The 15,400-nt window shown below is 40.1% G+C and overlaps 1 protein-coding gene across 1 annotated transcript in view; it reads right to left on the reverse strand.

Annotated features, from left to right (window-relative positions):
• The window catches only part of SORCS1 (sortilin-related VPS10 domain containing receptor 1), a 192,479-nt gene that overhangs the window by 69,283 nt on the left and 107,796 nt on the right, over window positions 1-15,400 (reverse strand). The window contains exons 7-9 of the mRNA XM_010007929.1: window positions 8,490-8,608; window positions 5,591-5,680; window positions 205-384 (exon numbers count right to left, since the gene is read on the reverse strand). Coding sequence (XP_010006231.1) covers window positions 205-384; window positions 5,591-5,680; window positions 8,490-8,608 — 389 coding nt within the window. The remainder of the gene's footprint in view (window positions 1-204; window positions 385-5,590; window positions 5,681-8,489; window positions 8,609-15,400) is intronic.

The raw sequence follows: 15,400 nt of genomic DNA on the forward strand, positions 1-15,400 counted from the left end.
GCCTAAATTCAGCTCCTGTGTAAAACGTGGCCTTGAAACCCAGCTGATTGCACTGAGGCTCTTAAGTAAAAGGAGGATAAAACTAGTTACTTTTTGGCTCTACTGTTCACATATATATTACAAGACTGCTGTGTAAAAAGGAAATGATACTGACATGCCGTGAGCTCCCGAGATAGGAGTGAGATGTTTGGAGTCATGACATACCTCATAGAGGTCAATCATCACATTCCCCTCCAGCCCATGACTACTCTTGACATTTTCCAAGGCCAAGGTGAAGTACACCCCTCGGTTGTCAGAGATGTACAGGTTGTATGTGTCATTCTGGTTCCACTCTTGTACAGCTGCAAACACCTGATTCTCATCTGTGCTGATAACATGCATGTCCTGGGGAGAGAAAAGAGATGAAGGTTACTAGGGAGAACTCTGCTCTGTCATTTCCAAGGTCACTGAAGTAATTCTGGAGAAGCAAGGGATATATTGAGGCTGGAGTTTAATTGGAAACTGTAGACAACAGTCCTGTAAGCAGATAATTCCACCCAGTCATTTTTTATACTAGCTCTCTTCTGCCAATTTTCAAAGTGTTAATTAACTGATGAGGTGTTAATTGAACATTTACATTGGCAGTACAGTGTTATACAGCAGCACTTCCCTCCTCTCTACCCCCCAACACTTCCATTTTAATGAGCATTGTGTTTGAGAGGGAGTGGGCTGGTGCTTATTTGGTTTGGGGTTGGGTTTTTTTTTGGCACCTGTGTGATTCCACTTGCAATTGTGGAAACACAGATACTAAAAATATGTTAGTTTTTTTAAAGAAAAAAGAAGCAGTATCTGAAACATCAGATTCTTGTCAAGCAAGAACGCTTGGGAGCTGATACAAGGAGGATCTAACGGGTTAATGTCAGCAGCCAGCACTGCTGTTATTTATTATTTCAAATGGTAGCATTGCTTAGAGGCCAAGGCCCTGAGCCACTGAGCTAAACAGTTCCCCAAGAAATATAACCAAAAGACAACCCTAATCCTCACTAGATGTAAAGAGCAGAATTGTAGTTAGATCACTACTGTTATGACTGAGGGTTGTTTAACTCTTTTTGTTCTATGTGTTATAGCAAACAGAAAGCAATGAAAACATTGCATAATTAAAGAAAAAAAACAGAAACTATTAAACCCAATTCCTTTTTTCAATGCCTGAAGAAATTATTACCCAGTGAAAAAAAACATCAAGAGAGAGATCAATATAATGAAATTCCCAGGCTCTAACTGCACAGCACAGGAACCCTGAGTTCTTTGGTGCCATAAAAATCTGTGGACGTAGAAAAAAAATGCAAATTTCTTAGCACCAGTTGATTCCTGGAAGATTCAGATGCTCTGTCTGTAATGAGCAGATATACCAAAATTATTTTGCTTCCTTGAGTCTCAGCCAGGGCTTTCTATATGCAATCCTGAGAACTTCATCAGAAAATACACTCTTTGGAAGTTGAAGCTGCTTCTTCCTTCTGTTAATAATAATCTTTAACAATTCACTTTCTCATGGTTTTGTAGGGGGAATTAATACTTCCAGATGGAGCCTTGTAATATAAAGATGAAAAATAATATAACAAAGAAATTTGATCTGTAAGTTTGAAAGTGGATTCACCATGAATTTAAGATTCAAAATAGTTGTTTGTTCATCCAGATTTGAGTATGGAGGGGAGGAATATTCACTTGATTTACTTGCTTCTTTGTGCTGGAGAAAAATTTATCCCAGAAGATGGGCTGGTTTTGTGGAAGAACAGATTGGCTTAAATCCTGAGACAACAGGAAAAACAATGTAAGACCCAAGGTTTTCTTCTAATTATGGTTGTGAACAGATATCCTCTCTTAGCTCCAGCTGTGCTAGTTGAAGTTACTGCTGCAGCTGTTTGTCAGAGGATCCTTATTTCAGACTGTCACCTTAGTCAATCTGCTGGCAGATCTACTGGTAGATCTACATGAGTAGGTGTTCTCAATGTGCTGTCACTGCTAGTACAGGCAACACCAGCTATCACAGCTCTAATCTCACAGAATCACAGAATCTCAAGGGCACATGTGCATATACACATGGGCAGACCTCTCTATTTAAACACAGAGATTATAAGTAAAACTTGTTCTGTCTGGTGAATGTGCAGTTACACCTACTTGCCATTTTAATCAATAGTTTGGTAATAACCAGGGGGGAGAGGTAAAAACATAATTTCATCAACACCAGGGGAAACTAACAGCAATTTCATGAATGCTTAAGAAGCAAGAAAGTTAGTTCATTCATTAGATGTTTTCTGTATTTTGATCAGATCATGCTGTAAGCTGCAAGACTAAAGAAGATGCCAGTAACATTGAATTAATTTAATCCTGGAGAACCAGGTGGAGACAGAACTGGCATAATAAACACACTGCAAAAAGTAAAAAAAAACAAATAATGTTCCAACCATTTGCCTTTGTGGGATCAGTTAACTTTTCCTCTTAAGGCCTTGTCCAGTTGCTGCATTAACAATGCAGAGCTTTGATAGAAAGACATCAGTATATGGGCATCAAATAGGTTTTTGACCAACATCAGTAGTTCTTTTTTTTTTTTTGTTTCCACACTGGGAAACTTAATCAGCATATGATATCCAAATATGTAATTTTTTCAGGGTGTGGTTTGCCTTTTGGGAGGAGGAATAATCCAAAAACACAGCCTTCATCTTGATATGGAGAAGAGCTTCACTGCATCTTCCATTACAACAGCACATGTTTGTTTAATAGAATCAGAATGGCTAGGCTTGGAAGGGACCTTTAAGATCATCTAGCTCCAAACCCCCTGTGCATGGACAGGGACACCTTCCACTAGACCAGGTTGCTCAAAGCCCCATCCAAACTGGCCTTTCCAGGAAAGGGCATCCACAACCTTCCTGGGAAACTGTGCCAGTGCTTCACCACCATTACACTAAAGAATGCATCTACCCACAGAACAGGGGGGGAACAGGAAAGTGAAGTAAGGCACCTGTCACCAACAGTTGTCAGCCTCAGGGGCTCCCCATACATCTGCCTACTGAAAGCCTGAACTCCCTCTGTGCTCCAGCACATAGCAGAAGAACCTAAATACGTATCCACTATCTGTCCCTCTTGCCTTTCCAAAGACAAAAGTAAAAGCATGGTCCTGTGCAGGAGTTTGATCAAGTATCTATTCAAGACTAAAGGCCAAGGCTTTCTGAATTACTAAACATGCTTCAAATGCTCTTTTTGCACTTGGTCGGGGAACCTTTCTTCCTAGTAAGTTAAATAGCAGGGCTGTGTAATGTCGGTTTTATCCTGTCAATTACTGGGACTGTCAGCTCTTTTTAAGATCTGTATTTAAGGAATTTTTTTGTGTTCATTGCTTCTTCCATCTGGATGTACATCCTGAGGTTGAAAGAAAGTGATGAATTTAAAACAGAGGTACCACATGTACCCACCCCATCAGTATTCAGCCCAACACCAGTTAAGGACAGGTCTTTTTAAAAGAGAAATTGGTTGGCTTGTTTCAGTATTCGCAAACATCTGCTCAGTACATTAGTCTCAACTGGAGTGAATGTGCCCTGTGTGTACATTTAAGGCAATTATCACAAGTGACATTACAGCATCTGTGCAGAGCCCACCCTGGTGCTGTGGTACAGAACAGGCAGTACCAACCCACACATCAACATCACCACAGAAATGAACAGCTCTCAAGAAAGACCATCTATAGGGTTAACACAATCTCTATGCATATTTGCAGACACTTTGTATGAGACAGAGCTTCAAGTTCATTTAGGCTTTTAATCAAACTGGCTACCAGACTATCAATGCCAACAAGAAGGATATTCTAGTTTTGATTTGCTGTAGGCTATTCCTACGCAAGCAGCAGCATCACATGCCAAAGCTGCCTGCTGTCATAGCCCTCCAGTTTAGGAATAGAACAAAAATCTTTATATTTCCAACTTCAGTTCCAGAAGTCACTTAGTACTGTTTACTATATTTGGCCTCTCTTTCTTAGCTGAAGGAGATAAAAGAGAATTTAGGCATAAAATAAGCTGTTTGTTTCAATTCCTTGAATAGTATAATGCTTTATGCATTTTTAATAAAAGCAGCAATCCTGCTGTCATAGCAGCCTCCTAGACAGCTACAGCTCCACTGTGGGTCCCTCCAAGCCACATGTAGCTCTTTGGTCTTTGAAGATATTCTGAGATTGTGACAAAGCATCTTACCTCCCAAAATATCTGCCTTTTTCTTTGGGTCAAATAACACAAATGTATTGCTCCAGTTCCTAGTGTCAAGGAGGACACCACAATTGAATTGTAGTACATTTTCCCTGGCTCTCCAGAGATGTCTTTGAGAAGGTGGATCATTGGAAAAATAAGTATGAGCTGAAGGACACAACCAATTCAAAGCAAGAAGTCTCTCTACAGAGGGTGTGAATCAGCTGTAAATTATTATTTTGATTTGTGTGTTACAATAACCATGCTAAAAATGCAGCTACTTTGGTAAGGGCTACTTAATATAACACTTGTTTAAATTTTATCTGAATTGACAGAGTAGTTCCCTCCTTCTTGGACAGGAAGTTTCAAACCAACCTATTTTTAAACATGACTGAGGATTTTAGGGCAAACCACAGGTCTCCTGTGACAGAGCCAAGAGGATATCATGACTTCTGGTAGGGTCCTCAATGTCCTGTAAGCTGAATTTTCAGGTGATGTAAATAGCAGCAAAGGATACAGCTTAAGTATGAGCTGCAGTCTGGTTTTATGAAGGTCAGTCAGTCAATTAACTATAAACAGGTTAGTTGGGTTGACGAATCAAAGACAGACAGTTGTGATATTAGCCAAATTATTCCTTTGAATACTTCCATATACGAAACCTGTTGCACTTTGAACTTCTAGGAACAGGTTGACCTTGCACTACCTTTTTTTCCTTTTGACAATCCTTAATTTCTGGGAATGCATTTGTCTCCAGACATTAGACCTCACATAGAATTTTGCTACCTTTGAGCTTAAATTTTATTAAAGTCAGATTATATCAAGAATGAAGAAGGCCTCAAAAAAACCCCACATCTGTCTCTGTTAAGAAGTCATGAGGATACAAAATGGTGATCTCTTCAAAATGGAGCTATCATTTTATATAGGTGTTTTTAAATATTCAGCTCCAGAAGGCAGCAACAGCCTTTCAAGCTCGAATGCTAATTCACCATTGTTCTTAATTAGGGAAGATATGGAGCAGACATACAAAGACATCTCTTTACTTGGTTCCCATTAAAATCTGCTAATGAGGCAAAGCACAAAAAGTAACCCACAGAGCATAGGGACAGGAAAAGAGAATTTTAAGACCCAAAGAAAAAAAGAATAGAGTCCCTTCCAAAATTTAATTAACAAACTATAAGGAAATGGTCTACACTTCATGCTGATGTCCTTGACTAGCCAATGTGCTGATTCTGTGTTCAGTCCTTTCTTGCTTGCAAATGTTCTGTTAAAGAAGAATGATGTTTTCACTCATTACATGTAATTTTGCAGTTACTTGTGTTCGATTCAAGAATTTCTGTACAATTAAACTATCTGTAGGTTCCATTCCAGCAGCAGCAACCTACCTTGGGCAAGGTGTACTTTGGAAGCTTCATCTGAACAAATGCATTCCTCCTATAAGAAACGTAATAATGTGGTCTTCCTCCTGATGTCAACTACAAGAGAAGCAGGAAAGTTATTTTCAGGATTTCTAAAATTATTTTTTTCATTACCAGGGAAAATACCAAGCAAAAGATGCCACAGGAAATACAACAGTGTTTGTGGCAATGCCTTAAAAATGCAGCAATACTGTAGTTGATGAATAAACATTAGTCCAACAGACAGTGGCTGCAAAAGAAAGCAGAAGGAATCACATTTTCTGCAAAAAGAGACAAAAGCAAGAATTACAGGTCAAAGTCTAGGGAAAGTGAAGCCCTGGTCATTATGTCCTCAGCTGATACCACAGCTCTCCTCTGCTTTACCACAAAAGAGCCTGTTCTGTGCGCTCTGCAGAGCTGCTTTGTAGGCTATTGGTTAGGTCTGCAAGTTGCCAGACATGACTTTTCATTTCTGTTTCTCCCTTCAGCTTTGGTTTCTGTGTAGCCCTGTGCCACATAGGTCTCTGTTCAGATACATCTGTGTCACATGTATCTGTTACAAGGTACCTAAGTATTCACAGCTCCTGAAGACAGAAGCAGCTCAGCCGCTTTGGTAGTTCTGTGAATCTGGCCAGTTATTTGAGTATCTAAATACTAATGGCAAGACCTTGAAATTGTTACGTTGGGTTAGAATAATGAGAAGCTTCATTTCCTACCACTTATTAAAGGGAGGGAAAAATGGAAAAAAAAAAGCTGTCAATGTTATCTGGCTTCCAGTGCTGCTGAAGTATAATCAATGTTTGTAAAGTCCTTTGAAATCTTTGGATGAAAGATACTGAAGAACAAATATTCCAAAGGATTCTTCATGCAGAACTTTGCTTTAATTGCCTGATATCTGGGCTTATCAGGACTTTTCTTCAGTAATAAGTGTTTTAAAATGCACTGAAGTAATTTAAAATGCAAGATACATAGAGACAAGGATCATACCAGATTAAGTAAAATAAGTACTATTTCTTATTCTAAAACTCTTTAACAATTTTTTTAAGGGGATTTGGCAACGCTTAGGGGAAGGAAGGGCAGAAGCCTTGTTTATAAGACAGCGTGATTTTGTAAATTAAAAACGGTGTAGTGGGTGAAATAAAACCACCTTTCCTTATCCTCCTGCTTTAGAGCCCACTAAGTCTCGTTTCAAATGCCTTAGCTGCAGAAAAGCTAGTGGGGGGATTCAGGGAAGGCAGGAAAGGCTAGGGGAGGGTGTGCAGGGTGTTCATCTGTTCTTCCAAGCCTTTACTGTCTGGTATAGGGCTATTCATCTGCTGAAGAGCAGTGCCTGGGAAAAGGCAGAGTGTGGCATCAGTAATGCCTTGTTACTTAGCTGTTCCTTGCCAACTAGATACCTACATAACCACCTGAAGGGTCCCATTTTAAATTACTAGCCAACAGTGAATTCACTGGCTACTTCAAACAAAGCACAGGTTGTTTCTAGTGATTACAATATTATTATTTGACACCTGTAATTGTCTATTATTAATGATTATCAAGTATTATCTCTTCAACATGTTATACTTATTTCTGTTAAAAGTCCTAAGAAGTTTAAGGTATAAATGGAAGATTTCCAAATCTGAATATTATTATACCTTCTCAAATTACATTATGAACATGTACATATAAAGCTGTTCAAAATCCAATTGGACATTAAAAGGAAATTCCTAAGAGGCTGCCTCTCCTCACATGCTCGTTGCACTGTGCAACCAGCACAGAAGTGGAACAAAGCCAAAATTTTACAGTGCTGGGAACACTATACATCACATTCATATATACTTCAAAATACAAGGACTATCCAGAAAGGCAGACATTGTTCCCCAGCACTGTCTTCAGACGAGGCAAAGGAGCTGGTGTCAGAGCACAAAACCAAGGCATCAGTGATGAATCAATTCATATATGACGAGAAACTCCCCAGCTTCTGGATCCACAAACACAGTTATTCTGAAATGAGAGCATGGCTGAACAGTGGTATGTGCCTCTGATTTCCTTACCACATAAGCACTTAATTTATGCCTCAGACACTCTAGGCACAAAAACTATTCTGGAATGTATGTCTCATATTTATTTGCGGATGATTTATACTGGTGTTTATGACTGAGTTCATTAACTGAAGGTAATTAACAATCAACTCACCCAATTTAAAATATCACTCCTCTCTTCCTTCTATCCCCAATCATGGGAGAATGTGAACTATCTGAAAGACTAGCTTAGTCCTAATAATTTCCAGTTCACCTCCATGTTCCCTGCAATTCTGTTGTTATTTTTGTCCTCTTCAGCTATTACTAAATGGACACTGGCAGCAGCATGATGAAACTCACAGTAGTTCAGGTCTATTCACCAGCTCTCAAGTGTAACACAGCTTGACTGAGTACATCTCATCTTTTCACTATAATCACAACTGAGGCATAACAATAATGCCTGATTACTCCTTCTTTGGTTCTTCCCCTGACTCCCTCCTTCCTTTTCTATTTCCTTCTCATGCTCAAAAAAACTTTAGTCTGCTCCCTTGTAATAGCAGATGACTGACACATCACTTCAAGCTAGGTGGCTAAAGCAGTAATCCTAGAATGCTGATGAGATTGCAGGGAGTGGCACAAGGCACTCCACTCCAGTATATATGGTGGGTGCTCCAGGCAGGAGCTTCATGACCCTACAGTGAGAAGACACTAGAGGTAAAAGGAACACTATTAGCATTGTAATGAACTGCTACAATCCACTCAGTGTCTTTGTTGTTTGCATCCAGTGTTGTCTGTTTAACTGGGAGCTGACACACATGCCCACACACACAAATTAATGGAACAGAAAATAATAGAACAGAATAGAATAAAAAGGTGTTCTGCACCTGAACAAAGACATAGTCATCCTGGACGATCAGGGAGTTATAGTCAATATAGCCTGGAAAGGGTTTGCTGCGAGCGGCTTCACTGCAGTTCTGCATCTTGCAGGTGACGTACTGCGCATCTGAAAGGAAAAGACCAAAACCAAGACACCTGAGTTCCTGAGCACAGATTCTTCCTACTGTCACAAACATATTTGCTGGGACATCATTTCTGCTTTTCAGCCTCACGTGACATGAAGTCACACGATCCTTTTGATGCAACACTTCTCTCCCTTATGCCCCTTGTAAATCTACCCTTGATTACTTTCTTCCTTTAAGCTCCTTCCTTCTTCACCTGCCTCAGCCTCCCATTATTGCTTTCATTCCACCCTACATCAGAGCTCTACATTGCTCCTTTATACCAAGAGAGAGCCCAGCATAGCTGATCTGATGACTCCATGCCACTCTTGGGGTTCTATACTGGAAGTAGACCAGAGGCAGTATTTGAAGGTAGCACAATATATTGCTTGTGGCTCAGGTCTGACAGAAACCTAGTCAAGGGTGTATCATTTAGCAGTTATCTGTCCTGCTGAGTTCACTTGGATGCTACCCAGCATTAAAAGCTGACATCAAGGACTTGAGTGAAGGAACAACAGAACTGTGAAGCACCCTTTAGAGAGGCAATGAATGGCCCAAAACCTGTGACTCCCAAAGTGACTATGTGTCTGAATAGTTGGCTCTATGCTGCAGGACAGATACTCTCTGTGCTGAGCCTGTACATTTTCCTGTCATCCCCATGGTGTGGAATCTGCTGTAGAGCGTGACAGCTTCTTTTTGGTCACATACTGAGTTTGTTTAGAACATGGCCTAGGTCAAGAGCACACACAGGTATGAGAACACCTGCCCATAGGGTCACCACTAAGAACCCCTTCAGCGGTGTACCTCTGTATTTCCTACAGCACTTACACTCTGTAGAATAAATCAGATCACCTTAGAAGGTAACTCAGACCACCTCCCATACAAGGTTTTAACCTACTTGACTGTTGACAGTATAGGAAGACACACTCTGGCAGACCTGAGTAATCATTCCATACTCTGTTGAAACTAGAAGCCTTAGCAGTTTCCATCAGTCATATGTTTCAAAGTAAATGGCCTAAATGCAGCCCCCTAAAGCCATCACATTCACTGTCACTGTATGGGATGTCCTCATCTCCTATTCTGAAGCACTGCAGTGTGCTCATCTCATAATCTGCCACCTGAAGAAAAACAATTTCAATTTCTTCATGGTGGCAATTTATCCTAGAATATAGAACAAGATTTTTAGTATTCAATGCAGGCTCTTTCAGATCAATTAAGAAACTGCACTTTGTCTAATGACTACGCTGATTTTCAGGAAGAATTATTGTGTTTTAGCATTAGCACTTACATGACAGAAACACTACATGACATTTAATGTTAGAACTACTTCTAATCTTCTTCTTGTTGGAGAAGCGCAGACCCTTGTTTGATATAATTACAACCTCCTGATCAGAGAAGCAGAATTTTAGACTGAAATAGAAATGGCTGGATTTTCCCCATCTCGTATTTAATCTTAGTTTTAATTAAAATATATAATTTGACATTTCTTTCTTTGCTTCTAAGGGCCATTAACTTCTGCCTGAAACAGACATGAAGGGTAACAAACCTTCAGGAAAGTTTGATGAGGGATGATTTTGCCCCAGCATTTGAAGTTCTTGGAATACATAAAGTGCTATGTATTTTTAGTCCCTGCAGTTTATAACATTTTATGCTTTTGCAGCTCACTGCAAAACTTTAATTTATACGGCCTGGACAGCATGATCAAAATGCATTTCCCTGCAGAGGGACATGATTTTTTCCACATTAGCCACCAGAGGGCAGGGAATGACATATCTCCCAGGCTGCTCATTTCAGTGAATTTAGGGGAGTTCCCTTTCAGAGCTGTTCTGTCCTCTATCCCTCTGCTCCCAGGAAGGAGGGAGACAAGGGGGCCAGTGGCTATTCTACCACCCAATAGTACTGTGTCGTGTAGTATGTCCCCTCCTTGTCATAAAGAGGAGACCAGGCACGCATTTCTTCACCTGCAACACAACTAATTCTCACTTCTCCTGTTCAGTTCGATCCATTGTATCAGGAAGAACAGCACCTCAACACCTGCCTCCACATTCACAGAATCCTAGAACAGGTTGGAATGGACCTTTAAAGGTCATCTAGTCCAAACCTTCTGCAATAAGCAGGGTCATCTTCAGGTTGCTCATGGCCCTGTCCAACCTGATCTTGAATGTTTCCAGGGATGGGGCATCTACCATCTCTCTGGGCAACCTGTTCCAGTGTTTCGACACCCACAATGTAAAAAAAATGTCTTCCCTACATCCTAAATCTCCTCTTTTAGTTTAAAAACGTTACCCATTGTGTCCTCTTGCAACAGGCCCTGATAAAAGGTCTCTCCCCTTCTTTTTCATATGGCCCTTTAAAGTTCTTAAAGGCTGCTATAAGGTCTCCCTGAAGCCTTCTCTTCTCCAGGCTGCATAACCCCAACTCTCTTAGCCTTTCTTCACAGGAGAGGCCCTCTCTCAAAGGCCACAAACATTTTTGTGGCCCTCCTCAGGATCTGCTCCAAGAGGTCCATGTCTTTCCTATGCTGACATCTCCAGATCTGGATGCAGTGGTCCAGGTGGGGTCTCTCACTCTGTCTTGTGAAGGTTCCTGAGTGAAATTCCTAGGAATCCTGAATTTAAACAAAGCAGCATCAGTTGAAATGGCTGGCCCCACCACCCTCTGAGCTGTTGGCAAGACTAGATGGCTTTTTACAAATGGGATTGAATCATCCAGTGAAGAGCTACGTAGGATCAGACCTCTGTTCCCCACCTTTTTTCCTCATTTCTTCCCCCATCACCTTTGTCTCCTTTTACTTCCACAGACACTCCAGCTATCTAGGACACACTAAGAGAAGACTACAGTGCTGTCTTACTTCCCATGGAAACCTGTCCTGAGAGCAGGAGAAGGTAACAGGCCAGGTGTTGCTGGGACCAGCCCGCAAAGAAGATTAAGACATCTCCTCCACAGAAGAGTTTAAAGAAAAGGCCAAGTTGACATTCATTAGAGGTGACTGACAATTTTTTGACCCTGTTTTAAGCAAGGAATGGGAACTATGTTGGTTTCTGCTGTGATTGCAGGAGTCTGTGCAGCAGTGATTGTACCATTGATGAAGATTTACTAAGGCAATTCCTGTGAACTTTTACAGTGCCATTCTCCACAGCTTCAATTCTAAAATGCCAGTAAAAACTACCAAAGGGCAGAGCACTGAAATTGCCTAAGCTTATCTCCCCAGCAGCCAAAATCTGAGATGTGTACACCAAAAAAAAGCACTCTCTCCTACAGAAGATAGAAAGAAGGAAAAACAGACTTCTTGTGGTGCCTTGATCTCTCTTGTTTCCTAAAGGAACTTTTGTTGTGCTCACATAAACACAAGGATTTTGTTTTGGCATTTGATTATCATGGACATTTTATGTGATTCCATTGGCAGAACTTTGCAATTTAGCATTAATTAATGTCAATTAATGTATTCAATTGCTAAGCTGTGGAATTAATTTCATTAGTTTTCCTGCACAGATGTTTTCCCTGCCATAGGTAATTAGGACATTATGCTTTTCACTTCCAGAACCCTTACCTCCAACAACAGCTGCTGTTTTTAATATACAGCAACTAAGTCATGCTGTGCCTGGAGAGAAGAACATAGCAACTCCCAGCTCTTATACCCCAAGACACAATGATTTTGACAGGTTTAGACATGTAGAGTAGGATTCTTCTCAGGGAATGGCAAGGGTTTTTAAAGAGGAAGCAGGAAAAGTCACAGAACAAAAGAATGGAGGAGACATCTTGTATGGGAAACCTCTGACAAAATTAATCTATTTCAGTGGTGAAAGAGAATTGCAAATGCCAACACGTAGCAAAAGAGCCAGGGGGACCCTGTGCCATTAAATCTTTTACTCTTTTCTGTTTACCCTGAGCTCCATGGTAGTATGATCTCAAGGGAAACGCATCCAGCCTGTCCCAGGGACATTTCTTGGCTGAGTTGGTGGAGACGGAAAGATGTTGGTGGTTATCGGATGGATGGCAAGCCTCTGCCAAGGTACACAGGTAAGTTTGAAATCCCTTGGTAAAGCAGAGTAGGACTTTCCTCAGGATACTTTGTTGCTAAGTGTTAATACGGATGACATTTCAGACTCTAATATCCACTGCTTTCTAGTCTAAGCTTTATTTGATCACAAGGAGAGTCAGAGAAAACCTTCACTATACTCTCTGCAAATACATCCTTTTTTATTGTCTTTATTTCATTGAGGAATGTGTCCTTTTCTCTACAAATGAATTTTTCACGAACAAATCAGCAGTTTATGCAAAAGAAGTACCCACATAGTCTATGACTCGTTCGCCTTCCATGTTTACTATAGAGTATCCCAGTTCATTACTGAGCAGCTTAGACACTAGGAATAGTTTCTGCTTTTGAAGGAAGATCAACATCCTGTAACTAATGAACAGTAAGAATATGGTAGTAACACGTATTGCTGAAAGATCCAGACCTGCAACCCCTCTCCAATGACTAATAATAGAAGCCTAGAAAACAGTTTTAAGAATTTGCCAGAGTGCCTTGATATTCCAAGGTTCTCCTTCAGAACCCACAACCTCCCATGGCAATAAGCTCTATAATGTAATTAAATGTTCTCTCATACTTCAATCTTTCTCCTCCTTTTTTTGAGAAACACACAAAATGACTGCTCTTCATACATTTCCATCTGGTCTGAATGTTGATCTGTGAAACATTTATCATATGGGAATATATTCTCAACTCCCCAGGATGCAGCAACTGCAAAGCAATTAAACAGTAATGAAGATCAGTGACATGAAGCCATTTCATTTACTAACTACTCACAAATCTGTTTCTATCCTGCTGGTACTTTTTCTTCATTGCAAGCCAGTCAGAAATCTTTCTTTATATGGGGAAGTATATCCTCTGCCATTTCTGGCATAAGGCTGTAATTAGAGAAACTTAACAGATATCATTCTCCAGGACAAACACTAATCATGATCAGGAAAAAAAACTACCCCTAATCAGGGAAAAAAAAAAAAAGAAAAAATCACTGCACATGTTTAGGACACTATGGGAATTAATTCACCACTCAAGCTATGTTAGCAAAAGACTGTCACGCTAAGCTGCTTACTTGTTTTTTCCACAACAGTGATTATTTTATTCTTCCTAGCAATGTACTGTGAAAACAGAAATTAAGGTCCTGGCACAACTTCGTGATTCAGATACTATTGGCCAGATGCTCAGTCCCTGTTGATCAGCAAGTAGAACATGGCTGCTCACCCCAGGTGAGGCTTTGGTCTTATCTACAGTCACAGCAGCACCTAAATTACCTTTCAATAAGAAAAGCTGCTGTATAAAACAGGAGAACAGAAGAAAAGCAAAGGAAACAAAAGTACTTTCCAAATATCAAAAACTCTCTAAATTTTTGCCAACATTTTAGAAGACCCCTTAACTTCTTTCATCCACACTTAAAAAAAATATACATAAAGTAAAAACTTTACTCAAAATTAATTGGCATCTATCTACATAAACAAATGCATATCTCATAAACAACCTCTGAGTCAACTCTACCATTCCCTGAAGAGTCAGTAGATGCCCAGTTAGTTTCTAAATGCCTTGCAGGAATCCATCTTTATAACTCTCACTAAAAGTCTGGATTCCTCAGAAAGTATCACTTGATTAAAAACTACCACCCATGTCAATTAGCTTAAATCAGGTCTTACTGGGATAATCCTCCCTAACTCATGTTATATAAGCCCACTAATTAAGGTCTTTCTTTACTTGTACATTCTTTACAAACCTAAAACCCACATGTCATTAAGTTTACACATCTGCAAAAAGCATTTCAAGCTGCATTTGAACAAACCTAGCTTTAACCTCCACCAGTTTCTCTGCCTGATGGCTACAGTGGTGAAAGTTACAAAGAAAAGCTTATCATGTGGTTAAGAACTGTAGGGGATTAATTGTCATACTGGGATGTTGACCTAAAAGCAGGCAAAAAAAAATTCCACAATTCCTGCTAACTTTGCTGGCTCTCCTTTGATCCTGTTCCAGTATCAAAGTGAAAACATCAGGGACTCCCAAGTGTACAAATGGAAATGTGAGATAAGGTTCATATGAACTTCTTCCAACCAGAAAAATACGTCTTACCACTGTGCTCTCTTTCCCAGCTTGGCTTGGATTGGGCCTCAAGCCGTTAAAAAATAAACAAATTTGCCTGGTGCTCTCCAAAATGTACATAACAGGCTTAAAAACATATATGACAATTATTAGCCCAGCAAATCTACCTCCATCAATACAACTAAATTGCATTCTGTACTTATGTTGTTCATCACTACCTACACCCTACTTTGATGAGACACAGTGTTTTCAGAAGAAGTCCAGATTTTTCTGGATCCCAAGGAAAAAAGCAAAACAAAACTGTAGGGAGAGTATGTGCTCAAGTACAACATTGCTAGCCAGATCCTTAGCAGGTGTAAATCAACATGCCACTGAAGTTATACTGATTTATGCCTACTAAGAGACTCCTATTTTGGTCCTTGTAAACCTTTTTCATTATGTATATAAACACAATAAATAACATGCACAGACAGACCATAATCAGGGAGCAGAGACAGAGAGTTATTGGTGTTCCAGCAGGGAAAGCCCAATACTAAGGATGTTGCTGATAGATGTTCTCAAACAACCCCAGCCAGGGAGATGGGCTAACACCAGACTCTGCTGACATTTCTACTTCTTTTCACCTAAAGCTGCAGTGGTACTACTCAGCTTCTGCTGGAAAAGATATAGCACAAGAATGAAGTGTTTTTTCTTATTTGTACTGAGTTCA

This window comes from Chaetura pelagica, unplaced genomic scaffold, assembly GCF_000747805.2.
Source record: "Chaetura pelagica isolate M959 unplaced genomic scaffold, ChaPel_1.0 scaffold531, whole genome shotgun sequence".
NCBI classification, from domain to species: Eukaryota; Metazoa; Chordata; class Aves; order Apodiformes; family Apodidae; genus Chaetura; species Chaetura pelagica.